At 51.7% G+C, this 27647-nt stretch overlaps 1 protein-coding gene across 1 annotated transcript; it reads left to right on the top strand.

The window, feature by feature from the left end:
- Window positions 1-5840: 5840 nt before the first annotated feature.
- Window positions 5841-25359, top strand: GDF6 (growth differentiation factor 6). The gene is made up of 2 exons (XM_019974142.2): window positions 5841-6557; window positions 22163-25359. The coding sequence occupies exons 1-2, from the start codon at window positions 6134-6136 to the stop codon at window positions 23149-23151; spliced, it is 1413 nt and encodes a 470-aa protein (XP_019829701.2). The 5' UTR covers window positions 5841-6133; the 3' UTR covers window positions 23152-25359.
- The last annotated feature ends 2288 nt before the right edge of the window (window positions 25360-27647 follow it).

The following is a 27647-nucleotide window of genomic DNA, read 5'->3' on the forward strand; positions in this document are numbered from 1 at the left end:
TCATTTCTAGAGTTTAATCATCTTTACTCTCATAAGCATACTAGATGCTCATTTGAGAAGGCATTTTGTCTGCTCAATTTAAGTATCCCAATACTTATTAGCGAACTGCAATGTGTTTTTAATCTAGACGATTTGGACAAACATAAAACATGTTGAATCATTATAGAAGAAAAGTGTTGCCACAAATTCACAGTGAAATACAGTAAAAGATCACTATGTCAAACAAATTAAGCTTTTTTAGAGAAGCAACTTAACAAAAGAAATTCTTAAGAGAATATGAGAGCTGGTTAGATTGACGTTTTAAAATATAATTCCAGAGCAAAAGTATAAAAACTGAGAAATAATAAAATTACCAGCGAATTATTTTACATTTAAAAAATCCAAATGGCTGAGTAATTAATGGTCACCATATTTACATACGGGTTTCCCCAATGGCTCAGCAGGTAAAAGAACCTACCTTCAATGCAGGAGACTCAGGAGACTCAGGTTCGATCCCTGGGTCAGGAAGATCCCCTAGAGAAGGGAACGGCAACCCACTCCAGGATTCTTGCCTGGCAAATCCCATGAACAGAAGAGCCTGGTGGGCTATGGTCCATGGGGTTGCAAAGAATTGGACACAATTGTAGTGACTGATCACAGCATATACATACATGCATCTTTAATAAGAATTTGCATAATTTGCTGTATGCAATCTACATAAAAACCCCAGAGGGGTTTATTTTTACCTCCATCTGAAGTGACAGACGATTGCCAAAGCAGACAGACCTCATGGCACAATAGGTCTCCACATCACACTGGGGAGAGCAGGGGGGATAGGGGGCTGGTGCCTCTAAGGCTGAATTGTGCAAGAGTTTTATCTTCATGTGCACCATTTCCTACGGGGCTTTTTTTTTCCCTCTTGCCTTCTCCACCACTTTTCGTCTTTCTTCCTGTTGCTCAGGATTCCGTTGACTATTCACCCTTGACCTCCTTTGAGGAAGATTGCTCAGTACTCTTAAGTATTTTCTTTTTTCTTTTCTGAGGGACTGTGGCCTGAAGATGAAGTCAGGAAAGGTCAGAAACACAGAGCAGCGATGCTCAGCTTGTAGAAATGTGGGGCGCCAGGGCCTCAGTAGTAGGTTTCCTCCTCACGCCTCTTGCTGAAAGCTCTAGGAGCTCAAAGGAAGAGAATTCTAAACCCACTGTCCCGGTTCTTTTCGTCCTTAGCCTTCTTTCAATCAAAAACCTGCCAGTCTTAAGTCTTGTTTCTCTTGGACCATACAGGTATCAACTAGTTACTGTTCTCAGATTATCCGTGTCAGTTTACTTGGAATAGTATGATGGTGGTAGAAACACATGAATGGGGATCATACCTGATCCCCATTTGTTTAACTGGGACACTATGAAAACAGTACCACAAACTAAAGAAATTATTTCATTTGTGCAAATTTCAAGTGTTAGACTATCCTCCTAGAATATATTTCAGGAGACTTTACAGAATGTCTGCTTCCCCTGTGGGTAGGCCCCCTTCCCCAAAGGCTCAATGGGTAAAGAATCCACCTGCAATGCAGGAGACACAGAAGACGTGGGTTTGATCCCCTGGAGGAGGAGCTGGTAACTCACTTGAGTATTCTAGCCTGGAGAATCCCCATGGACAGAGGAACCTGGTGGGCTGCAGTCCATAGGGTCGCAGAGTCAGACATGACTGAGCGGCTAAGCACGCAGGGCCCATACTAAAAAGTTAATCTCCTCTGTCACTTCTGTCATAAAAGCTGCTTTTCAAGTGACAGTCTAATGAAAAAAAATGGCATAATGCAAGAGATGAGCTCTTTTAAATTAATGTATTATTTATTTTAATTGAATATCGTTGATTTACAATGTTGTGTTAATCTCTGCTATACAGTAAAGTGATTCAGTTATACACATTCTTTTCTGTATTCTTTTCCATTATGGTTTACCACAGGATATTGCTGTGTTGTATAGTAGGAGCTTGTTGTTTATTCATTCTCTCTGTATATGTCCCTAGTTTGTATCTGCTAACTCCAGATTCCCACTCCATCCTTCCCCTACCCTAAGATAAACTATTTACTTAAGAGAATCTTCTCTCTCTGGGTCAGTATGAAATAATGCTTTAAAGACAACAACAGCACCGATTTCAGATAGTAACAGGGCAATTCTGTTTGCTTTGATTCTGTATCTTTGGGCAGGTACATCTTTTTTAATGGATGTTTTGTTGCCAAATGCTTCACACACCTAATAGAGGACCCTCTAATTTCTCAAACTAGTGTTAATGTAGATGTCACTATCCCTTGCTTATCTTGCAAGCCCCTGAAAACTTCACCAGGTCCAGCGCTGTTTGGATTCACCACCGGTAACTCTCTCAGTGTCCACAAGAGGGCAGGACACACCATACTGCACAGCTGTCGGTATTCCCTTCTCTTTGGGGGGGAAAAAATGTAACCATGAAAACAATACTAAGCTGTGAAAGGTGCCTATACCAGACCTTCTCATTTCAGCTCAAGAACCTCTCCCCCTTTTTGCTGTTCCTCATAGAAGAAACAGCTAAAGAAATTACAAGAGAATCTAAGACTGGACAAGAAACAGCTGAAGAAATTACAAGAGAATCTAAGACTGGACTGAAAAATTCTACAACATTGTTTCAAATTCTTAAAATGTTCTGAGAAGGTCTAGAGGCAGATCTTCGTAGTTTGTTCTCATATCTTTATTTTTTACAACACATAAACACACACACACACACGGAGCAAAGGCCTCTGTGTGGTCTTGTTAATATTGAAATTCTTATTTGAAACATATCCACTAGGGAGGAAGAGGTACAGCTTTATCCCTTACTGAGGATCATTGTCATAATACCTGAGATGTGAAATGTTTTTTAGTATAGGGAAAGCACTGGCTTAAGAGTCAGAAAGACTTGCCTCCCTCCTAGTTGTGCAGATCCCTGACTGGCTTGTGACCTTGGGCCCCATTCACTGAGTTTGTCCATCTGCTCATCAGTGTCATTAGAAGTGGTTTCAGGCAAAGGAGAGCCATCACCTCCTTTGCTTGGACCTGAGTCTGGGAGCAATGTAGGAGGATAATATCTGCACCAGTGGAATCCTGCTAGGAGAACAGACCACATCCTCTGTGGTCCCTGTTCTGGTGTCATATCCTCTTACCCATGACTCCTTCCAGTGCTCCTAAGGTACAATAGGCTGATGACTTTGGTTCCTGTTTACTGATAACTTGTGGCAGATAATAATTGCCATGAGCAAAAAGAAGAGTGGACATACAGGACAGCAGCTGCAGGCAGGAAGCCTTCTTACTGACTGGGGGGATCTGAAACCATGAATCACCACTAATCAGACTCCATACTGATAGAAATTAAAATACTGATAACCCAAACCACAAGTGTTTGTTTCCCTGAGGGAAGGGATGGAGAGAGACCGCAAGGAGGAGGCCTCTCTGGGTTGACACGGGAGAGAATACAAGCAGCAGGCGGAAGGGGAAATGCTTCCTCTACAAGTGGGAAACAAGGGGTTTTAGTCTGTGGTTTGGGAGAGGCGGCATGTGCAGGGAGGGGAAGGGCTGGTGAAGACCTGCAGAGGGGACAGAAAGGACACGGAAGAGAGACGTCCAAGGAAATGGCCTTGGCAGTGAAACAAAATCAAACCAAAAAACGTATAGGGACCAGCAGACATGCTTGGGACATAATGTTAAGTGACAAGGGGCGGAAATGACATAACATCTATCCCTGTGCGGCAATCATAAGTACATAAAAGACAGAGACAGATTACAAGAGGACCCATAATGGCAAGCACATTTTCAAAGTCTGTTGTAGTGGCAAAAATCTGAAAAACAATTTGTTTTGTTCAGTTCCACTTCCTTTTATGTTGTTAAGTTTGAAAAAAAAAAAATAAACTATTTGGAAGCACAGAGAAAGGAAGGAAGAAAAGGTTATGGTAAGGCATCTTGGAGTCTAAAGTCTCAGAACTTGATAATCTTGAAATAAAAACTGGGTCATAAGTAGGCCTGTGATAGAGCCAGAAGGGACATCCACAACAGATAGAGAGGAGACTGGCCAGTTCCATGGCCCAGTGGTTAAGAGCTCAGGTTCTGGAGCAGTGTGAACTTGGCCCTCAGTTCCATTAGCTGTAAAATGGGGATAATACAATCCTGACCTCATAAGATCGTATTGAAGATGAAAGGAAACAGGTTCTCTTGGGTGTTTGCCATTACCTAGGGAGGCCAGTGTCCAGACCTTAAGGAAGTTTGGGAACGAAGGGAGCACGGAAGCAAAACTCCCTCTTTACGCAGTCAGGTGACTGGTCTCTGCAGGGACAGAAGAAGGAATGAAATAGCAAAAGGGAGAAGGGGGAAGAAATTGAGAGGGTGAGGAGTAAGAAGACTGGGAACACGTGCGCGCCCGCGCGCACACACACACGTACAATGCGGTGTAGGCGAGGAAATCATCTGACAGCAAGTAAAACCATAAAGAAAAGAAAAAAGCAAGAAGGAAGTAGAGACATCGGCCCAGGAAGACATCGGCCCAGGAATGGGACCAGCACTGGGTCTGGAGCCTGCGCCCTCAGATTCTGTTTCTGGCCGCACATCCTGTTGGCAGAGCGTCCTTGGAAAAGTCATTTATCCCCTCTCAGTCTCATCGTTTAAATCTGTGAATGTGGAAAACTGGAAGGCCAACCTCCCATAGAGGCTGGGGCGATTGAAGAGCATGTTATGGTTGGTGCCGGGAGCACCCAGTAAACGCACGGAGAAACTCGACGTCCACAGCGCTCCAGGGGCACGGAGACCAGCGAGTGAGAGGCAGCCCCTCCGCCTCGATTTCAGCCGTCAGGCCCGGGAATGAGTGAGGCAGTGGGTGGAGAAGACAGGCACGGGGAATCTGGGGACAGATAAAGGAAACTCGTGACGGGGCGAGGCTGAGCTGAAGAGAAACAGATTGGGGAAGAGTTGCAAAGGGAGGGGTCCACCGAAAGGGAAGGGGGGGGGGTCCGAGGAGGGAAGGCAGAGAGAGATGGGAGGGCGGTTTGAGAAGAAAAGCAGGCTGGGGAAAGAGGGTTGGAATGCAGAAGGAACTTGGGGAAGGAGGAAGTATGGAAGGCGGAAGGGAAAGAAGAGAGGGGAAAATGGGGACGCACTGGAGGCGGGGGCCAGGCCTTCAGAAGGGAGAGGACCGGGGTGACAGCTGGAGGAGAAAAGAGTCGCCTAAACGCAGCTTCCGAAGAGGCTGGGGACTGCGAGGAGAGAGGCTGGGGCCTGCACGAGAGCGCTGCAGCTTTCAGCATCCATCCAGACTCTAAAGACTCGTGGCCTTTGGGTGACCTCGAGGGTCGGGAACAGACGCCTGGTCTTTGTGGAAAGCGGTAACCCCAGTGAGAGAAAGGGGCTGTTCTGGGCTGAGCCCTACGCCTGGCGTGCGCGGCGAGAGGCTTCCCTGGCTCCTGGGCTGGCCATTGAGGGGGAGCGATCGACTGGCCCGGGAGGCCGGAGCCGGGAAAGGAAGGTACCACTGCCCGGAGTCGACGCGCAGTCGGTTGCAGAGACGCCTGCTCGGAGCTGTCCCTGGGGGGCGCCGCCGCCGCTTGCCTCCTCCCGGGGCTGCACGTTTCCAGCCAAGTGGAGGCGACCGAGGTGGTGGTGCTGGTGGTGGGGGCGGGGGAAGACCGGGAGCCCGCGAAGCGCGGTGCTGCGGCGGGACCGAGCTTCGAACAGAGCTGGAGGGGCTCTGGCGCTGCGGAGGACCCTGGCTTCCTTGCCGCCGAGCGGCCTCGCGAGCCTACTCCTGCCCGCCGCGCCGGGCCCCGCTCCGCGCGCACCGCCCGGCAACCCCGCGCACGTCCCGCGGGGGCGCTGCGTGCCCCTTCCCCGGCCACCCGGCCCACAGCGGCCCCCTCTCCCCCACACCTCCTGCCCACACCACCCAGCCTCTCCTCCCACCCTCTCCTCCCCTTCCCTCCGTCCTCTCCCCTCCCCTCCCGACGAGGGGCGGGAGGGGGCGTGGCAGGGCCGGGATTTGTGTGGCTGGGACCCGGCTCCTCGCACTCCGAGTCCGCCGGAGGAGCCGGGCCCCGGCCGCTGTCCAGCCGCTCCGTGCCGCCCCTCTCGCCCGGTGCCGCCGCCTCTCGGGGAGACGCTCGCCATGGATACCTCCAGGGTCCTGCTCTCGGCCGTCTTCCTCATCAGTTTCCTGTGGGATCTGCCGGGTTTCCAGCAAGCTTCCATCTCTTCCTCCTCGTCGTCCGCCGAGCTGGGCTCCGCCAAGGGAATGCGAAGCCGCAAGGAAGGAAGGATGCCGCGGGCGCCGAGAGAGAATGCCACGGCCCGGGAGCCCCTGGATCGCCAGGAGCCCCCGCCGAGGCCGCAGGAGGAGCCCCAGCGGCGGCCGCCACAGCAGCCTGAAGCTCGGGAGCCTCCCGGCAGGGGCCCGCGCGTGGTGCCCCACGAGTACATGCTGTCAATCTACAGGACTTACTCCATCGCCGAGAAGCTGGGCATCAATGCTAGCTTTTTCCAGTCTTCCAAGTCGGCTAATACGATCACTAGCTTTGTAGACAGGGGACTAGGTAAGTGGCAAAGAGGACACCCGACTGCTTTCTCCCTGGAGGTCAGCCGCCAGGGCTCAGCTCCGGCGCTGGCAGGAGGCTGCATCTGTGAATTCGCCTTTCCGCTCTGGATACCTCCCCCTTTTCTTTTCTTAAATTGCTTTTTCTCAAGCCCAATACGTTTCCGAACGCGGCTGCAGATTTTATTCCAGTGTGCAATTCTCCCTGCCTCTCTTTCGTCTGTTTCTTTCTTTCTCCATTCCTTCCCTCTTTCTCTCGCCTTTTGCAGAAAGCAGCGTGGGGGCCGCATGTCTGGTGGCTGCTGGAGGAAGCGTGGAAGGCGGGAGGTGGCGGGTAGATGACCCGGGCTGGAGAGGAGTCGCGGCGGGCACGGATGAAACCCGCGGCGAGGTTTCCCGGATGGTACCGGGTGTACGGTCCAAGGCCCCGAGCTGCGCGTTGCGGACCGAGCGGCCCTGGGACCCGAGCAAGCCCTGGGAAGCCCCGAGCTCCCATCGGCTCCGGGAAAAGCCGTCAGAAGCGAATGCTGCGGTCCAGAGCAGCGAGTTCTCGAGCGGCGGGTGGCAGTGCCCTGGCCCAGCCGTTCCGCTGGTACCCGACCGCTCCTGGCGCTGGGTGTGGGCATGGTCAGTCGCATAGGAGCCCCGCGCCCTCGGGGTCGCAACCGAGTCATTTCTGCAGAGGCAGCGGCAACAACTGGCTGGGAGAGCCGGGAGCAGAGGCAAGTGGGCTCAGTTTGGGTGTTTTGTTGGTTCTTAATCCACGTGGGTGCCTGACTGTGCTCACCCACCTTTCTCAGCCAGGCAACTCGCCTCTCTCTGCGCATCGACCCAGGGGCCCCGTCTTTGGGCCCCTCCGTGGGCTCTGGTGCATGTGTGGGTGTCTGCGGAAACCCCTGCGCCCCCTCCCTGCCACCCGCGCGGGTCTGCAGCGTGGCGAGTGCCTTGGAGAGAACCTCACGCTACCCTGGTCCCAGAAATTGGGGAGGGATCCGCCGGCGCCGGGCACTCAGCTCCTAAAGAGACAATAACGTGGAAGGAGATGGGATGAAGGGGAATAAAGCAAAGGGAGGGCAAAGGGGAGGTAGGGGGCGAGGAGAAAGGAAGGAGGCATCGGTCCACTCCGCCACCCGCCCAGACGTAGCTCCTCGGCTTCGATATACCTTCCCAGCCCCGCCACTTCCAGGTCAGTGTAAGTGAGGTCTCCCAGGAACTGGCCAGCACCGGGGTTCGGACCGAGACGACCACCCGGCTGACCTGGGGACTGGCACGCCCTTGAAATTTACAGAACAGGCCCCGAGCCCCCGGCTCTTTCCAGGCTTCAGGCCCCAAGCCCCCTTCCTTGCCGCCGCCTTCCTGACCCGCATGGATCCAGCCCACGAGGCGTTCGCGGCTGCAGCAAGAGGTCAGCGAGGTTCACGAGCTGCCGAAAGGTCTGGGCGGCAAATTAACGCCAGGTATTTTATGGTGATTTCAGGACTAGTAAAGCCACCTTGGCAAATACAAGTGGCTTCTTCGCAGCTTTGCATCAGGGTCCCCGGCCTCCCTGCTGCCGGCACAGCTCGCCCTGACCCCACTTCCAACCCTCGCCCTACCTCTGTTGTTTCTCTGCCTCCAGATCCTCTGTGTATCCTTCATCCTCTCTAACTCCCTAATCGAAGACTTACCCCAGACTTCCCCAGTCGAGAGACTAAGGAAGAACAGAGGGGATTATTCTAAAGGCCTTTCCCCAGGGAAAGAAGTCCCGGAGGCCCAGGGTGGCCAGCGGTTGGGCGCGCCTTTTCTTCTCCGCACGGGAAGTTGCCAGAACCTCTGCCCCTCCCCCAGACAGACGCCCCCTAACTCGCAAGCTGCGCCCCAAGAGTTTGGCAGAGGACCAGGGGACCCTGCGGGCTGCTGGGAGGCGTCTACCGAAGCCTGCGGCGTCGGGGCAAGTGTGGGAGGTCTCTGGGGACTCCAGGTCGGGCGCAGACGCGGGCTCGCTTCACCCTGGCTTGTGCGGCTGCCTCTCCCCGGGCATCGCGCTGGGCGCCCCTGGGCGCCAGAGGTAGGGAGGAGACTGGCTGCGCGCCCAGCCTGGGGGAGGCAGGGGTGGGGGGCGGGGGGCTCTGTTCCTGAGCCAAGCTCTCCAGGCTAGCCGGACCGAGATACAGACGTTCGGCTTCCACTCCCGAACGCGGTCCCCAGCCGGAGGAGACGCGGCGTGACCACCTGGCCCTCCGCGTCCAAGGCGCGGTCTTCCCCGAACCCTCAGGTTCCCAGAAAACGGGAAGAAAAGGCAGTTCGTTGAGCCGGAAGGTTGTGCGGCGGGTAGCACGCCGCGCGGGGGCGAAGGAGTGCGAAGCCGCCGGCTGCAGGGGGCGCGCGGAGGAGGGGGCGCGCAGGGGAGGGGGTGCTTTGCGGACCACAGCCCCAGCTTGATAAAGGGAAAGCCTCACTTTCCCTCTCACTGATTTTGATTTGATGTGTCACCGGCGGTGACCTCGGGCTGGACCTTCCGGGGCTTGCTTAGCATCGGGCCCCTGATTGGAGTGTTTCAACTCAGCGATCTAATTGAGGGTTCATGTCATAACACATCAAACGGTGTCTAGTCTCCCGTGATGGAAGGGACCCGCCAGCCGCGCATCCCGGGTTCCTGGCGAGGACTTCCGCCCCTCTCACGTGGGGACTCTCAAACCGCGCCAAACCCTCGGGCCTCCCCTCCCCCAGCTGGGGATGGCAGGACAAGGAGCAAAGAGAAGCGGCCAACCGAGAGCCGCGCCGGCCGCGCTGACTTGGCGCCTTGCCTCGGGGATGTTTAAATCGCCGTCGAGTGTGGCAGGCTTGGCTTTGAGAAGCAGCGGGTCCCTCGGGGGCACAAGCAAAGACCACGTAAGGAATCCTGAAGCCCGCTGTTGAGGTCTGAACTACTTAACATACAGTATTCCAAAAAAAAAAAAAGTCTTCCTCACCTGAGGGCCCCCGGAACCCCAAAAGTTACACCTAAAGCTTGCATTTCAAGAATGGGAGCGTGCGGATGAACTTTGCCCAGCGTGGATGGATTCAGAGCGCTTTAGATTTGTGACGACTGCATGTTCAGTACTGCCTCACTCCCTGCCCTCCTTCTCTCACCGCCCCCCTCCCCCCACCCAGGAGACTTGATTGCAAGCTTTTAAAAATATGTCCACCCTTTCAGTTTGCTCTCCGATATAACTGGGATATGTTGACATATTGAGCATTTACTGTGTACCGAATGCTGGGCTAACATCTGTTACATGAATTATTTCATTTAGTTCTAACAACACCTCCCTCCCCCAGGAAGAAAGTGCTACAATCCCTGTTTTACAGATGATTTTAAAGAAGGCAGAGAGATTAAGCAAGTTGTTCAAGGTCACACAGCTAATGAGACCTGAAGCATATAGCCAGTTCTGCAGGCTTACCTCTGGCGCTACATGGATAGAGCAAGGCAAGAGGAAATTTCTAAAGCATGGTGGCAGGAAACAGAAGTAGAAAAAATGGACAGACTCCCTACCTCTGTAATCTCTCAAGACTTAGGAGTTGGAGTGAAATGTTGAATTCACAGGTCTAAAACTGAGATGCACCTTGCTTCCTCTTTGATCTCCCTGTAAAAGGCACAAACCGCTTTATCCCTGACCTTCAATTTTTAAAGGTAGTTTTCACATAGCATGTATGTGAGTGAAAGTCACTCAGCGGTGTCCGACTCTTTGCGATCCCATGGACTATACAGTCCACGGACTTCTCCAGGCCAGAATACTGGAGTGGGGAGCCATGCCCTTCTCCAGGGAATCTTCCCAATCCAGGGATTGAACCCAGGTCTCCTGCATTGTGGGCAGATTCTTTACCAGCTGAGCCACCAGGGAAGCCCTGACCTTTAAGAATGCCTCCAAATCGTGCTTTCAAGATGATTTTGGATCCACAGAGATGGGAAAGTGTGTGCATGTGTGTGTTGGCACAGTGATAGGATCAGGATGGACCAGGTTGGATATACAGACATTGCAGTTAGCCCATGATAGAGCTTATTAAAAGACCACAAGTACAGGGGGCTTGGATCCCCAGCCCCGGAGCCTGGGAAAGGCAGACAGTGAGAACTGTGAATTCAGTGTGGCTGTAAGATAGAGGGTGAGGGAGAGTGAGGCCAAACTCGGACTTTAATTTAGGTAGTGAGAAGCACCACTGTTAATTCCAACAAGGGACCAAAAAAAAAAAAAAAAAAAAAAAAGCCTCTTAAGGATGAAGAAAACAAAATGAACCTAAGAACACTGCTGTGAGTTAGGTTTCTAGATAATTTTGAAATAAGAATACTCTTTACGTTTTTTTTTTTTTTTTTTTGGTTGTTGTTACAATAGCACTCTCAGAAAGGAGGCAGTAGGGAACAGATAAAAACCAACCAACCAAACAAACCCAAAAAAAAAAAAAAAAAAAAAAACCCACTAAAACCTAGATCTGAACATCCTTGAAGAACTTGACACCCTGGAAATGAACCTCAGGAGAGTTTGCCCGGGATCGCTGGCTTCTAGGTTTACCTTCTGGGTCGCGATTGCCAGGGGGCAGGGCAGGACAGTTGTGGGGATAGTCTGGCGGCGGGAAGCACTTCTAAGAGCGGCGTCGTTCCCTCCTAATTGAAGTGCGTCTGGCGCGGTATGTTTATGCAAAACAGCGAGTTTCTGGGTGGACCTGGGCAAAGAGTGGTGCAATCAACGCAGCCGGGCTTTTGCCCGAACCCTGTTGTCGTTGGCAAACGGAAAATGAAATATAAGCAGGGAAGTATTTTAATGGGGATGGAGGGAATTCACAACTGTTAATTATTTGGTGACCTTGTATTCGATTTGTTTGAGTCCCTTATAAAAACACTAATGCAGACCAGACGGCCAAGTGAGGAAGCCGGCAGAAGGTTCCAATCTAGGCTTTATTTCCCCGGAAAGAGGGAACAGCCTTGGGAAAGGACTGCTGAGCGTTCAAGTGCGTGCGGGTGAGGACGCGCCCCCCTGAGCCCCGCGCAGGGTTTGCGAAGCCCTCCAGGTTCAGGATCCCGGTCAAGTCCAGTGAACGGGCAGGTCCTGGAACTAACCCCCGGGGTAAGGGAAGGAAGCCTGAAACCAGAAGTTTGTTCTGCCCTTCTGGATGGGATGACTAAAACATTTTTCAGGCCATAAACCTAACCCTTGGCCACGGGCTCGTTGTTAAATGGCAGTTACTGTCACTCCCATCCCTAAGGCCTTAAGGGCCGCCTTACAAATGCCGCTTTAGCAAGAGGCTAACAACGCCTAGTGTCTTCTACAGCGAGAGGGCAAGTATCGCCAGAATTCTGGGCCGGGCTTCCTCAGCAGGAGAGACTAATCAGAAAAGGACACTGTGCTTTTTCCTGGCGCGGGAGGTTCTGGGGCTCTGGGAGTTTGCGAGTTGCTGGGGGGGAGGGGATCGAAAAACGTGCACCAACGTCCTTGTCGTTTCTGCACATGAAAAAAAAAAAAAAACATTCCCTAAGCCACAACCCACGATAGGCCTTGGGAATCCCTTCCCGGGCAAACTGAATCAAGACATGAAAGCTCCCCCTTCTGACCAGAGTGACCTCGGGGAATGCAGAGCGTTGGACTGATGGGCTCTCTAGTGCACCCCGTTTTTTTCTCTCAGCTGGAGCTCTGGGGTTCTGGCCGCACACCTCGGGGAAGCTGGTGACTTCTTCCTGGGGGTGGCGTGGTCAGACAGGGAGAAGGCAACTGAGCAGACAGGTGGGGGAAATATGTAGCAGGAGGGCGGAAAGAAAACTTTTGTTTCCTGCCAGGACTTCTGCTTGCATCCAACGACCCAGAGCAAATCAACAAAGAATCCCTGGGAGCCTTTAAGTGCAGAGGAGAGTTCTGGTTCTAGAACTCTGCGGGTATGGAATACCCCCTGGTTAAGCGATGCTCTCTGGACCTGGGAAGAGGTCCGAGTTGAGGCCGCGAGGGGTGGTGAGCAGGAATGTGGGTTCACAGCGCCATTTCCTTGCTTGGTACATACCACCTCCCTCAACCCCGTTCCCATCACCCCCACCCCAACCCCCGCGCCCTTAAAGCCTGGCTGTTTATTTTTAAGCTCAGTGTCGGTTAAATGGTGTCTCTTGTTTGGTGGTGGTTGTAGTGGTGGTGGTTTAGTAGCTAAGTCGTGTCCGACTCTTGCGACCGGCTTTCTGTCCATGGGATTCTCCAAGCAAGAATACTGGAGTGGGTGGCCATGTCCTTCTCCAGTCTCCTGTTTACAGGGATCAAATAGGTCCTCGTCGGCATAATGGGTTCCAGGGAGGCTGCTGCCTCCCTCCAGGACAGTCCATTAGCGCTGCTGGGGGCCCAGGGTTGGGTCTGCTGGGGGTGAGCTGCTTCAGGCTCTGGGAGCCGGGAGGCGCGCGCTGCGCGGCCCGTGGCCGGGGCGCCTGGGGACCCGGCAGGGTTTAGGGACCCGGTAGTGGGCGTGCGTGCAGGGGAGGAGAGGGCGGGTCTGACGGCTGGAGCGGAGGGGAAAGCAGGAGCGGTGGCAGCGCGGAGGATTAATTTTGGGGTCAATCGGGGATGGTTTACCCATACCCCTTCTCCCCCTAAATAACCTCTGACCCGAAGAGAATCCGTGAGCCTGTTTTATAAATCTGGCATCCGGGCAACTTGGTCCAGTCGCGATCCCACTTCTCAGCCGACCGCCGCTCCCATGCCCAGTAAGGTGGGCGGGGGGCGGGGAGGAACTGAAGGATGCTAGACTATGGGTCATAACTGCCACCAGGAATCTCGTTTATGCTAGCGCGTTATTTCGGGACTCAGCCCGAGGTGAACACAGTGCAGCGGAGTTGCCATGATGCCGGCCTCAGGAGGAGTGTCCGGGTCAGCACCTGAAGAAACACGAATCACTGAGGTTTCTCCTGAGCAGGAAGCCCCCCCCCACCCCCCCCCCCCCGCCCCATCCCGTCCCCCGCCCCGGCGCTGACCGTCCCATATCCCCGCACATAACCACACGCCAGTTTGAGCCAGTCCTTCCACCTGCAACTTCAGGACTGGTCATGGAGGGGAAACAACGTAAAATGGGAAGCTTTTCTTCTACTTTGAATCTCCAAGCTCTCAAGTCCAAAGGCCGAGATCATGTTCAGCCCAAAGGGCAGTTTCAGGGCTGAGATGCAACTCCCCTGGGCTCTCAGGTGACCCTATACAAGTCGACATAGCAGGTGGGGCGACCTTGGGCAAATCAACCAGGTGTGGACCCTGCTCCGAGGGTCCAGGAGACAGCAGTGACCTGCAGGCGATGCTGCGGCCGAGGACAACGGGGCACAGGCTGCTTAGCTGCAGAGGAAAGGTACGAGAGAAGGTCGACTCGTGGGTGCTTCCGAGCTTCTGTTTGGATTTCAACTGCGGTGCTGTCAAATTAAGATCTGAGCCAATGTGGTCCAGAGCCCAGGATAGGATATCAGTGAAGAGAGAAGCCTGATGAAGTGTCCTTCATCTGGGCTTTGCATCTCTGGCTCATGAGCCCCTGTGGCCAGGAGAGTTGCACCATGTGCGTGGAAACTGCTTTATAAATGAATCTGTTTCATCCTGAGAGACAAAAGGAGTCTCTTCCAAGTACTCTGGACTCCTGCTAGGGGTGCCCAGTGCCCAGAGATCAGGAAAAGGGCTGGCATGTCTCCTTCCAGAAACTTGCTGAAAGCTCCCTGGAACAGCGAAGTTGTTCCCAGCCGGGTGGAAATCGGGGTTCCCCTTCGCTCTCCCCACCCAACCTCACTGGTTTGCCTCAGGCTGAGTGAAAACTTGCTGTGGGAACATTGAGGTTTCTCTTCCGGATAGAGGCTGGCCACCAGACTCATTCTTTGTGGTTCCCAAGGCCCCGGCTAGAGCCAGGCAGAGGGGGCAGGGACGTGCTGGGGCTTTGGGAAGAGGGTGGAAAAGTCCTCTGTGGAGGCTTTCCTGGGGCCTTTCTGATCTTTAAAAGGTGGAAAGAAGCTGAGAAATTCAGGGCAAGCTATTGGGGAAAACACTGGGGAAGCCAACAGACCAGAGCGAAGGCTCATTGGGTGAATGTGTGGTGAGGAGGTGCTGGCCCAGGGGAGGTCTGTGGGACTGTGATGCCACAGCCTCCTCGCACTGAGGCCCAAGGCGTCATTCATGGCTACAACTCCTTCTCTTCCCAGCTGCCTGATGAAGCTAGGGAACACCTCTTCTGTACCCTAGATTGGCTCTGTGGACAGTTTGTGCCCCACAAACGTGCCAGCGGGAGAGTGGGAGGCGAGGAGCAAGGAGACCAGCCACTAGGGCTCTCAGGGGTGAGGTAGATTTGCATACTGCCTACCTGCTACCTGCAGAGGAGGGCCCTGTCCTTGATGAGGTTCTGGCTGGAGGTTGGTAGTTCACTTGGCATTGTGGGAGGGACCCAGAGCAGTGGATAAAGCCTAGGGACTGAGATGGAGCAAGGTGATGGGAGTGAAGCTGAAACCCTTATGGGCCTGGCCCTTCACTGGGAGCCCTTGTTTCTTTCTTGACCCCTCTGCCCAGCACCTCCCCTCCACTCACTTCTGAAAATCTTGTGGAGAGAACTGGACTGCATCTCAAAGAAGACCAAGAGGACAGGTGCGTCTTCCCCCCAGGACCCCTTACCTGGCCATAGGTAGTTATAGTAATATTGGCTGCATTGGTTGGGTGCTTCTGTCTGTCATGCACAGCCGGCTCTGGTTGCCTCCACTCTGACCTTTACAATGACTCTGCAAAGTGGAGGGGTGGTGGTGTCATTTTCCTGCTTTACAGATGAGGCATATGATGCTGGGAGAGCTTATGTGATTTAGTCCATCCAAGATCATCCAACCAATAAGTTACAGGTCATAATCCCAATCGGAGAAGGCAATGGCACCCCACTCCAGTACTCTTGCCTGGAAAGTCCCATGGACGGAAGAGCCTGGTGGACTGCAGTCCATGGGGTTGCGAAGAGTCGGACACAACTGAGTGACTTCCCTTTCCCTTTCCCTTCAGGATCCCAATCACGGCTCAGACTCTAGATTCCTATCCTCTTTCCATGTCATCAGTAGTAACTAACAGGTACACATATCCTCGGATGTCTTTCTTACTCTATCTCATTTGCCAGCCTTCCCTCAGTGACTGTGAGCTGGCATGACGTTCTCATTTAGCGAAAGTTGTTTCCATCTAAGTTCTATTTCAAAAGTCCAGTTGTTGGCATTCCCTCGGTTCTGCTGATTAGGAACTGATTGACACTTGGAGATCAGGGATGGATGTCCTCCCCACAGTCACCGGCAACGCAAAAGAGCTGGAGAGTTCTCAGGGTCTCTACCAGACACACAGCTCAGCGGCTGGGAAGTCCAGAGTGATGGCACCGATACTGGAGCCAGACTGCCACATCTACCTCTATCTTGGACAAGTGACATTTGAGCCCTCTGTGTTTTAGTTTTGTGAATCATGACATAACAATGGTATTTTTTCTTTTTTTTTGAAGAAAATGACTTAGATAGTTTTGAAACTTAAATGACTTATTATAAGTTTAGAATTTAGATCATGCCCAGCACACAGTGGGCTTCTCAGATGGTGCTAGTAGTAAAGAACCTGTCTGCCAATGCAGGAGACATGAGACATGTGTTCGATCCCTGGGTCAGGAAGATAGATCCCTTGGAGAAGGGAATGGCAACCTACTCCAGTATTCTTGCCTGGAGAATCCCATGGACAGAGGGGCCTGGCAGGCTAGTTTGTAGGGTAGCAAAGAGTCAGACACGACTGAGGTGACTTAGTACGCACATAGTGAGTGCATAAAACAGAGTTCACTGTTAGGATTATGCTGGAGTTGAGCAAAAGCATCCCAGACAGGGTGAATTGTGTGGGTGGCCTCATGAATCAGTGGGACGGCTCAGCAAGGTCAGCAGTTTGCAAGGCTCAGATCTTGGTGGAGGTGGGGCTCAGGACAAAATGACCTGGAGATCACTGTCCCAGAAGAGGGTAATAGTTGGAGAAGAAATTATTCAGAGACCTTCATACCCCATCGGAGAAAGGACGGAAGACTCCTTTTCACTCACCCAGTACACCTGGCTCTATTTCCAACTTGTGGACTTGGGCAACCTCAGGGCATCGTCAGGGCTGAGTGACCTGGGAAGAAGAGGCTCCAAGCCAGCTCTGAGTTCCCTGCTTCAAGGTCTTCTCATTTCCAGTAAAGGGAAAAAACAAAAAAGGAATTCCTGGTAGAACCCAGCGCCCTTTGTGTTGGCGGCTCTGTGATGGATGTGGGTCTCATGTCCTCCCTGTTTGCCCCGCTGCCCAATCAGAACCCTGGAAGAGGGGCGTGGCTCCGGTCCCAGGGCTTCCGTCCGAATCAAGACCTTCAGATCGTGTCCCCCTTCCGAGTTGCAAGACCCTGGGCGAGGGATGACTCCTCGTGGAGCCCCCTCTGTCACCTATAAAAGAATGAGTGCGTAACAGTTAGAACGGGCCTCCCACGCTGTCGCTGAGGATTCACGCACGGGACCGAGGCCACCAAACCCTGAGCACGTGCCCGGCACAGAAGCGCTCCCGGGAGCATTCAGGGATGTTTTTGAAGGTGGTGGTGGGGGGGTGTGGGGTGGGGGGCGGAGGAGGGAAAGGCTGAGCAGCTAAGACCTCCGGAGTCTCCTTTGTGAAGACGGGCGATTATCCTCCCCGCTCCGTCCCCACCTAGCGGACTAGGGGTGGGAGACCCCGCTGTCATCGGAGCTTTCTGGGTCGCAGCCCATCGCCGGAGGACACGCGGCCGGACGAGCGGTGGGCGGCCGGTGGAGGCGGGTGGGGCCTGCCAGTGGCCGCTTAGGTCACGGCGGATTTAGAGGACGCGAGCGGGACACGCACTAATTGGCAGCGTCCTGGAGCCCAGGGTCTGGGCGCGAAGGGCCTTGCGGGGCGAGCTGGAGCTGCGGGGCGCCCTCCGGGCCCCGCAGAGTGACGCACGATGCAACCAGGACTCTCAAGAGGGACTTCAAGTTTCGGACATAGGGCAAGATGTCCTGGGGAAACGCATTGCGGGCCGGGCCCTTTCCGCCCCAAACCAAAGGATGTTTGGGGTTTTAGGAGACTGTCTGCAGGATGGCGCGCGAGGGAGCCGTCCGCAGCTCGATTAGTGCGGGTGGGCGGGGTAGGCTGCCTTACCGCTCTCCTGGTATCCTGACTTAAGGCGCCCTCGGGTATCCTTTTTCTTTACGCACTGATATTTGCTTCTTGGGCGTCCCTGGTGGCTCAGATGGTAAAGAATCTTTCTGCAATGCAGGAGACCCGAGTTCTATCCCTGGGTCAAGAAGATCCTCTAGAGAAGGGAAGGGCGACCCACTCCGGTATTCTTGCCTGGAGAATCCCATGGACAGAGGAGCCTGGCCAGACTACAGTCCATGGGGTCGCAAAGAGTAGGACACGACTGAGCAACTAGCACTCCAATGATGGGAGAGGAGGCTTGTGGGAGGGAGTGTGAAGGGCTGGTTTTCTACCCACAGATGGCCAGGACAGCAGGAGCCAGGCCTTGTGATGCCAGGATCGTCAGGCAAAGTATCTGCAGGGTCACAGTGGATGGTGTGTGCACTCCCCAAGCTGGAAGCCTCCTCTGGGGCTATTTCTGTAATGCATGCCTCCAGAGCAGGTCCAGACAGGTGGAGAATGTGTTCTGATGGGGAGCTTCACAGAGCCACCACGGATGGTGGATTAGAGGTTCTGGACACACGTGGCTGTAAGAGTTTTTTTTTTTTTAAAGTGGGGGTGTCTGTGGCAGGGGGCAGGAGGAGCAGGGAGCGATAGGAACTTGGTTCTGGTGAGTGCTGCCTTAGCTCTGGCCCTGGCCCTGAGTTTTACCCTCCCCACCTGGTGGGGCATCTGAAAGAGCCCAGGGGGTGGGCTCATCTAGATGTCTGTGTGGTTCCTACAGTGGTAACTCAACCAGCATCACCTGGGAACTGAGGAAAATGCAAATTCTGGGTCCCACCTCAAACCTCTGGGGCCCAAGAGAGTATACATTTCTGACAGATTCCTGGGGAAAGCTGATGATGCGTTTTTAGGGACCACTGCAGTTTCAGTGGCTTGGAGAGCTATTCACACTGCTCTACTCTGGTACCCGAGTCACCGCATTCTCACGCACATGGCCCTGAGCCCACTTCCAGGCCCTGGTCAGCTTCTTCTCTGGGTCTGTGCTCCTAAGGGTGTGTCAACTGCCCAGTGTGTGCACCTGTAGCTGGGGAAGTGCGCACCTGTGGCACATGTGTCCATGCAGGTGAGGCCCCCCAAACTGTGGGATGGAGCCAGTATGGGAAGAAAAGACAGCAGGATACAGGTGGAAGCCCCCATTTGTATTCTTTCTCCTAGCTCTGGAATGGGTGGGGAAGCAGGCTGATCTTGCTAGAAAAATCAAGTGAATCCCAAGTCTGCAGAACCAGTGGAAACCTCTTTTTACAGAGGTTTTATCTGTTTTGACCCCTCTTGAGGACTACAAAAACATGGCTCAGCTGTGTAGACTAAGCATTTATTAGTTCACACTTTTACTTTTTAAAATTTAAATTAAAAAACTTTTTTTTTTTTTTTACAATATTGTGTTGATTTCTGCCATACAACAATGCAGGTAGGGAGGGGATTAAGTGTAATTATGGCTGATTTGCATTGTTGTATGGCAGTCCATGCTTTTAAAAAAAGGAATGGAGACAAAAGCAGGCTGATTTCTCTGTGTTGCATGAGAGAAAACTAAATAAATCATCTTTTACACCTCCCTCTTCTTCCCCTATACCTCTCCAACCAGTGACAAATTGTCTCAAAAGTTATGTAAGCAGAGATGGAAATGATTTCCTAAAGGATCCCAGGTTTGATTCCTACCAAGCCCTGAAAATACAGTTTGGACTGTATGCTTCATCACTTATACCCTGGCCACTCCCAGTTGCCTTGGCTCCAGGACCTGGACTCTAATGGATAGGCAATGAGAGCCATGGGCTCCTGCTGCTAAGTCGCTTCAGTCGTGTCCGACTCTGTGTGACCCCAAAGACATCAGCCCACTAGGCTCCTCTGTCCCTGGGATTCTCCAGGCAAGAATACTGGAGTGGGATGCCATTTCCTTCTCCAATGCATGCATGCATGCATGCTAAGTCATTTCAGTCGTGTCCGACTCTGCGACCGTATGGACAGCAGCCCACCAGGCTCCACCATCCACGGGATTCTCTGGAAAGGATTCTGGAGTTGGTTGCCATTTCCTTCTCCAGGGAGCCATGGGGCTTACCGGCTAAATGCTCCAACTCTGGAATTAAAGAGACCTAGGTTTGAGTCTGAATACCACCACTTATTGGGCTTCCCTGGTGGCTCAGAGGTTAAAGTGTCTGTCTGGAATGTGGGAGACCCGGGTTTAATCCCTGGGTCGGGAAGATCCCCTGGAGAAGGAAAGATCCCCTGGAGAAGAAAACGGCAACCCACTCAAGTACTCTTGCCTGGAGAATCCCATGGAGGGAGGAGCCTGGTAGGCTACAGTCCATGGGGTCACAAAGAGTTGGACACAACTGAGTGACTTCACTTTCACCACCACTTATTAGTTTTCAGACTCGGGTAATTAGTTTTTCCAAGCCTTGGTTTTCCCATCTGTAAAATGGGAACAATATGAGTACTTACCTTGCAGGACCGATCTGTGCTCGTGGATAAAGTAAGGATGAAAAATATGTCAGCCCTCAAGACATCGAGCTGGTGCAGCAAGAACCTTAGGTTTGTCCCTCTTATCACCTCCTTAGTTTGGGGAGAGAGAAATTTGAGAGACAGGAAGGGGAAGCCTCAGGCAATAATAGGCCCAGAGATCTGGGTGGTGGTTGAATGTTGTCAGACACAGGTTTCTTTAAAGGAGAAGAAAGTGTGCTGAATTCCCACTGATTTTAATGTGACCCTGGTCGGTTTGAAGGTCTCGGCTTCCATAAATCAAGTGCCTCCAGCGGCTTTTCCCTTTTCACCTCTCTAACCCTTCCCACAGCTCCATCTCAGGTCCGGACTTGCACGACTGAGTGAGGCGGCCGGCTGCCCAGCGGTCAGCCTGGAGTGGGGACTAGGTGTGGCAGAGGCTCCAGATCTAGTGCCCCGGGGCTACATCTGGACAGGCATCGAGGGCCGGACCCCAGGACCCGGTGACACTTTTACTATTGAAGTCTACCCCAACTTTACTAGCTTCTGGGGCAAGCTGGGGGCTTTGGGGATTTTTGTATTTGCTGGGTTGTAAATATTTTATGAGAAGGCAGCCCAGGAAAATCTGGTTAGCTTTCTGCCTTGCACACTGAAGTGGGATTGGCTTCATGCACAGATGTGTCAAAAAAAGAAGTCCAGTTTTGCCTGGGTCCCCAGGAATTCACCTTGAGTTTTTAAAAGCTTGTTATTGTCCCTCCTCTAGGTGCCCCCATTTTTTTCTCAGTGGTAACCAAAAATTTTATCTTCAGGATTGGTTGCAAAGCAAGACGATTTCAGATTGGGTAGGTGGAGGAGGGGAGAACGTCAATCTGTGTGTGTATGCATTGCTTAGGTTCTTCTCCTTGCTGATGTATTTATTTCTCATTGGCTGCAGGATCTTCTCAATGGATAGATGCCTGGTGTTAGTGTTGATTCATTTGCACCCTTGCAGACTTTGGAAACCCTTCTTGCTCTTATGTTTCTTAAGTGACTAATGAATTTAAAAAAGAAAGAAATTGCCTTGCAGCTCCACATTCTGTGAACTTCCTACTGGGCCTAAAGGTTTCAGCAAACCTGTCTGCTGGGCAGCACCTTCCACCGTTCCACCAGACACCTGGGTTTCAATTTGGGCTGTCCCTTCAAATAAGCTTGGAGCTTTTTTTTTTTTTAAAGCAAAGCTAAGAAACCCCAACAAAACTCCAATACCCAGGCCCCGTCCTCAGATATTGATCCAGTTGACTGAAGCACACCCTGGTGCTGTCATTTTTAAACTCTCTAGACAGTTATAAAGGGCAGCCAAGAAGTTCCCCACTTACTGACTGGCCTGTACCCTGGGTCAGACAGGCCTGTAGACGCTGAGGTGAGCAAGATTGGCCAGTACAGGGGGCTAGCTCCTACGGGCTGCTGGAGATGGGGCATGGCTGTTGCTGGGAAAGGCAGATCATGAGGAGACGAATACAAACGAGGTCCTTGTAGATCGTGCTCAGTGCCGAGAAGGTAATACACCAGGGTCCCCCGATAGTGACCGAGGGAGTCTGCTTTAGATCAGGGTGGTCAAAGATGGCCCTTTCGGAAGAGGTGACATTTGAACTGAGACGGGAATGATGAGAACGAGCCAGTCAGGAGGTGTGGAGGTATTGCGGCCACAAAGGGCGCATTAGTGGTTACTCAGGCTCCTGGGAGTGGGTGGGAAAACCGGGAGGCCGCTGCGGCCGCCTTCTCCACTGACTTCCGCGCAGGGTGTCCCGCGCTGATGGGGACGAGGGGGCCGCCCTGGTGCTCCTTCCTTTTAGCCGCGCTCCGCCAGGGCGGGGAGCCGGGGTGGTCAGCCCTCCGGGCAGGCGCCCCGGGACCCCTACCGACCTGGCCCAGCTCCCTCCCAGGGGCGGCCGCAGAGCTCCGGGCTGATCTCCCTCTTAAGTGAAACTGACTGTAATTATTATTATTATTATTTTTTATCTCGCAGACGATCTCTCGCACACTCCTCTCCGGAGACAGAAGTATTTGTTTGATGTGTCCACGCTCTCAGACAAAGAAGAGCTGGTGGGCGCGGAGCTGCGGCTGTTTCGCCAGGCGCCCGCTGCGCCCTGGGGGCCGCCGGCCGGCCCGCTCCGCTTGCAGCTCTTCGCCTGCCAGTCGCCCCTGCTGCTGGAAGCGCGGAGCCTGGACCCGCAGGGGGCGCCCCGGCCCGGCTGGGAAGTCTTCGACGTGTGGCGGGGCCTGCGCCCCCAGCCCTGGAAGCAGCTGTGCTTGGAGCTTCGGGCCGCGTGGGGCGGCGAGCCGGGCGCCGCGGAGGACGAGGCGCGCGCGCCTGGGCCCCAGCAGCCGCCGCCCCCGGACCTGCGGAGTCTGGGCTTCGGCCGGAGGGTGCGGACCCCCCAGGAGCGCGCCTTGCTCGTCGTGTTCTCCAGGTCCCAGCGCAAGACCCTGTTCGCCGAGATGCGCGAGCAGCTGGGCTCGGCGACCGAGGTGGTCGGCCCCGGTGCTGGGGCCGAGGGGTCGGGGCCGCCGCCGCCGCCGCCGCCGCCGCCGCCGTCGGGCACCCCGGACGCTGGGCTCTGGTCGCCCTCGCCTGGCCGCCGGCGGCGGCGCACGGCCTTCGCCAGCCGCCACGGCAAGCGGCACGGCAAGAAGTCGAGGCTGCGCTGCAGCAAGAAGCCCCTGCACGTGAACTTCAAGGAGCTGGGCTGGGACGACTGGATTATCGCGCCCCTGGAGTACGAGGCCTACCACTGCGAGGGCGTGTGCGACTTCCCGCTACGCTCGCACCTGGAGCCCACCAACCACGCCATCATCCAGACGCTGATGAACTCCATGGACCCCGGCTCCACCCCGCCCAGCTGCTGCGTGCCCACCAAATTGACTCCCATCAGCATCTTGTACATCGACGCGGGCAATAATGTGGTCTACAAGCAGTACGAGGAGATGGTGGTGGAGTCGTGCGGCTGCAGGTAGCGGCGCCTTCCTGCCGCCTCGGCCCGGGATGGCCCGGGGGGAGGTCCGACCGCGGAGAGGCGGAGGGGAGCTGGCCCCCGACGAGGCGGAGAGCGGGGCCGCAGCCTGGACTTTTTTCGGCCGGTGGGAGACCAGGGAGTTCTGCCTTCCCAGAACCTTCCACCTGCCTGCCCAGAGGGAGAGACGGAATTTCACACCTTCCCCGGGGGGGGCCATCCTGGAAAAACCAGCCAAGGAAGATTTCTTCAGTTTTTTTTTTTTTTGTTTGTTTTTTTCGGTCGTTATTAGTGTGGGTTTGGGTTTCCTCATGTGTTTCAACAGATTTCCATGGGAGGTGGGGGGCAGGGGAGACGCATACCTATTTCTCAACTGCTCCAAGGATTGGGGGGAAAAGAATGAATAGTTAGTTTAAGAAGGGAACCTGTGGAAGGAAGACTCACCTTCTACCACATCTCGGTCGGATTGTTTTCTACTTGTGCAAAGGAGGTGGGTCTTTCTGGCCCTGTTCTGTGACCCCCACCCCGCGCCCCTGCAGAAAGTGTTAAGGTAGAGATATTACAAAGTCAAAAGGGGTCCTGCCTTTGGAAGAGCTTTGCAAGACAAGAGGCGGATCCAAGCGGGCCTTTGCCGCTTGCTTGTATACCCAGCTCTGCCCCGGCCTCTTCGGGTATAGAGAAGTGGCAACCTGCATCTCACTCCAGGGGGCTCAGGTCACCGCCTTCACTGGCTTTTTCTGGGGGAAAGGGGAGCTGGTATGGATGGAATGACAAGAATGAGTCCAAATGGAACCCCCTGAAGGATAATGAGAAACCACAAGACCAGCCTCTGACGGGCTGACACCGAGGTGCCTTCGCCCAGGCTGGAGGTAACCTATGGAAAAGCCCTTCCCCATATCTGTTTCTCACTGATTTCTTTAGGCAGAATTTGCCAAAATTCAGACATCCCCTTTGAAGGGGAAGGTGATTTCCCATTTAAACAAACAAACAACAAAAAAAATGGGCAGAACTGGGGAACTTAGAACTAAAGTAAGAGATGCAGAGGATAGGAAAGTGACCCAAGAAGAGGAAGGGTGAAGTCGGAGGGGAGGTGATTGCCCACCTTCCTCCCCAAGGATGCGGATGGAGGGTCAGGCCCAGGAGCTGGGAGGAGAGGGATGAAAGGAGGCACACGTCCTTGTCTTCGAAGTTTCTTTGGAATCTCTCTTCCCTCCCCTCTCTCTGACATTCCTGCAAGATTACCAGCCAGCAATAGCCCAGGGCTCCCCCAAAAGAATTGTTTCAGATTGTAATTACCAGTTAGGCAGTGTTTTTAAAACTTAGTAATGAGGAACTGTGAAAAGAGCAAAGTGTTACATTGAGCTTGGGGTGGGAGATGGGGAACGGTGTGTTGAGAAAGAAGGCAAGGGTGGAATTCATCTTCCGGAAGCAAGAGAGAGCCGGGTGCAAGTTAAATACCCATCCTCAGGTTGCCAAAAGCATGAACTTTCCCCAGTCTGCACCAGTGTTATTTTCAAACATCGTCCATAAGTAGGCCCTTTGAAGAGTTAGCTTCCTTCTTGTCTTTGACCATGAAATGGTTTAAACAAGGGAACTTGTACCAACCGTTACAAGACCTTTTTGTTCTTCCTAAGTGGTGTTGCTCTCTCTGAATCTAAACCTGTCGCTTGTTTGGTTCAGAGAACTACAAACTATCCAAGAAAGGGTGAGACTGATAATAAATGCTAATATAAAATGCTAAGTAAAAAAGAAAAAAAAAAGACTTGGCCAGGAGAAATAATTTAAATGCACATTTGCTTTGGATGCACTGTTGTTCTGTTAAGGCTGTATATATTTGTTTATTTAAGGTGACTGAAAGTGCAAAGAGGAAATGGACAGCATGCAATTCATCTTAATGTACAAAACGTTATATGCACTCAAATGTTATAATTTCTAATATTTTTAAAGTTTATATTCGAGTTGTACAAAGTTAAGCATTCATCAGATATTTCATTCTTTCATAATGTTATCATTTTCTTAAATATTATTACAAAATTTTAAGTCTGTCTAATGGAGAGTTTTTTTAAAACTGTCTACCTCACTATAATACAAGTATTTACGACACAAAAGTTACCAGAGGTCAATTAATATTCAAAACATTTTTTACAGTACACTTTTCCTGGATGATACTCAATCTAATACTGTATTATTAAACTCATTTTTCCCCTTAATAAATCTGCCTGTTTTATATGGATCTATTTAGAAAAATCATGTTCTCAAGGAATTACTGTCAATGGTATTTTGGTCCAGTATGAGACTGAATGTCTGAAAAGGTGTTGATGATTTTGAAATCCATCATTCAGAGCATTGCAGTTTCTCCTCACAACTCTTCCATAACTCTCTTTTCATAAAATTTTCATTCACTAGATTAAAGCCAAATCCTTGTCAACTGTTAGAACAGCGTTTATGAGCCTGTAACTCGTTCCAACATCTCCAAAGCCCAGATAGGAACTGGATTGCTTCTTAGTTTCTTTAATGTTGAAAAAAATTGTAAGTTAGCTAGGCCAGCCAAGATGTCCATAATTACCGCTTACATTATGGCATAGGGGGAGCAGAAGATATGAAATGCTCCTTGCTATAAATTAGGGAGCCTGTGTATAAGTGTAACTCTGTGTGTTCACTTTGTAAGGCATGATGCTGTCCATGGATTATCTCATTTAAACCCCTCAGAAACTCCATGAAAACTTATTATAACCCTCATTTTGCAGATGAGGAAACTAAGGTGTGGCAAGTTTAAGTAACCTGGCTGTGGTAGTTAGGATTTAAACTTAGTTCTTTCAGATTCTAGAACCTGAAGAATTAACCGCTAGACACTTCTACCCTGAGATATCTATCTGCTCTCTAATTGGTCCTGAAAAGCGGGGATTTGCTGTTAGCCACTATTGTCAGGAATGACCAATTGGAGGAGGAGCTGCTGCTCCAGGGGCCACCAGCATTGTCTGAAGTTTTGGAATATGTGAATTATGACTGCTGGAATAAGGAATCTGAAAAATGGGTACGGATTGCAAAATCCTGGGAGTTCTCAGCTTAGGGCTCACTTCTGCAAATGCATGGTTTAGGTCATTGCTGGGCTTCTGTAGCGTCTCTGCAATTTTCTGGAACTGCCTTGGGTGTGGTTTTTGTGAATTTTGGTTATCAAAATACTGATTAATTTACAGATAGGTTATGTTTCAATAGACTGGTTTTAAGAGGACTGTTAAGAATTGAGAAACATTTTCCTTTGGAAGCAATGTTGTTTGAGTTGCCAGGTCATCTTGCAAAAGCTTTATTTACCCTGATGGAAATTCTGCCCCGCCACCCCACGGAAGTTTTTAACAAAGCAATTTTGACCAATGGGTTTTGGGCACAATCACCTGAGAAAGCAAAAGAGAAGCTCCTTGTCTTTCCTGGGTGGAGTCTCTTTTTGAAATAGTTGAACATTCTTTGCATTTTCCCACTACTTGTTCTGTACCCTTCACTCAAGTCCCTCAACCTCACAACTGCCCCAGGACTTCCAGCCCTCCCCCTACTCTGCTCCCAATCCAGAGATTTCCTTTCTCTGCACAGATATTTCCATCCCCAAAGTAATTTTCTTCTCTTTCCTCTATCAGAAAATTTATTTCTCAACTCAGATGTTAGAAGAAACAATCGATTGAATTAGATGAAGATGTTAACATCTCCAAGCTTCCTAAGCTTGGAGACATTTGCAGTTTAAGGAAAAAAATCTTGCTTAACTCAGATCTCTTGTGAGCGATGTGAAGTCAATATGGGAGGACTCAACACAATTTTGAGCTAGGCACTAGGGACAAAGGGATGAATGAAGACACTTAGCAATGTGAAACTTTTTGGTGTCCATTGGGGGACATTTTGTGCAATAAAGAGACTATTTACAGCTAACATTTAAAAATTAATATCCAATGTATTAAAGCAAGCAGTTAATAATTTAATTGTTTCCAAAGATCGTTAATTTAATGAATGTAGGCCCCATGAAGCTTTTTTGGGGGGCTTGTTTATTTCTATATTCTTAGCATACAGAATAGTGCCCAACATATGGCATGCACTCAATAAATATGTTGAATGAACATTTACAAATCCAATTTTACTTATAAATCTAGTAATTTTAGCAAGCGTTTTCAAGGGAGCCTTTGATTTTTGTCTTCTCAACTCAAGTTGAGTGGACCAATCTCCCTTAATCAACCAATTCTGGTTACAAACCTAGTTAATAAACTTCTTTTAAATATCGTACATTGCTTTTGTCAATTTAATATATTCATTTTCCCCTCAAGCCCTTTACAGTTCCCTAACAGGAAAAAAAAAATCTTCCCACATACTTAAATTCTTCTAAGTATTTCAATACCGCTTACACCATTTGATTTAACACTGGGTGGGAATCTAAAGTTAATTGCCCAGGTGACCATTTAAACCGACATCAGAAGGCTGTTAGATACCTTACTAAGCCACGTTTTCTTCAAACGTGCAAAC

This window comes from Bos indicus, chromosome 14 (assembly GCF_029378745.1).
Source record: "Bos indicus isolate NIAB-ARS_2022 breed Sahiwal x Tharparkar chromosome 14, NIAB-ARS_B.indTharparkar_mat_pri_1.0, whole genome shotgun sequence".
Taxonomy (NCBI): Eukaryota; Metazoa; Chordata; class Mammalia; order Artiodactyla; family Bovidae; genus Bos; species Bos indicus.

Bases quoted from the DNA above. Each gene is read 5' to 3' on its own strand.
- GDF6 (XM_019974142.2), top strand. From the start codon at position 6,134: ATGGATACCTCCAGGGTCCTGCTCTCGGCCGTCTTCCTCATCAGTTTC. The intron at 6,558-22,162 runs GTAAGTGGCAAA...TTTATCTCGCAG, and splicing joins CTTTGTAGACAGGGGACTAG to ACGATCTCTCGCACACTCCT.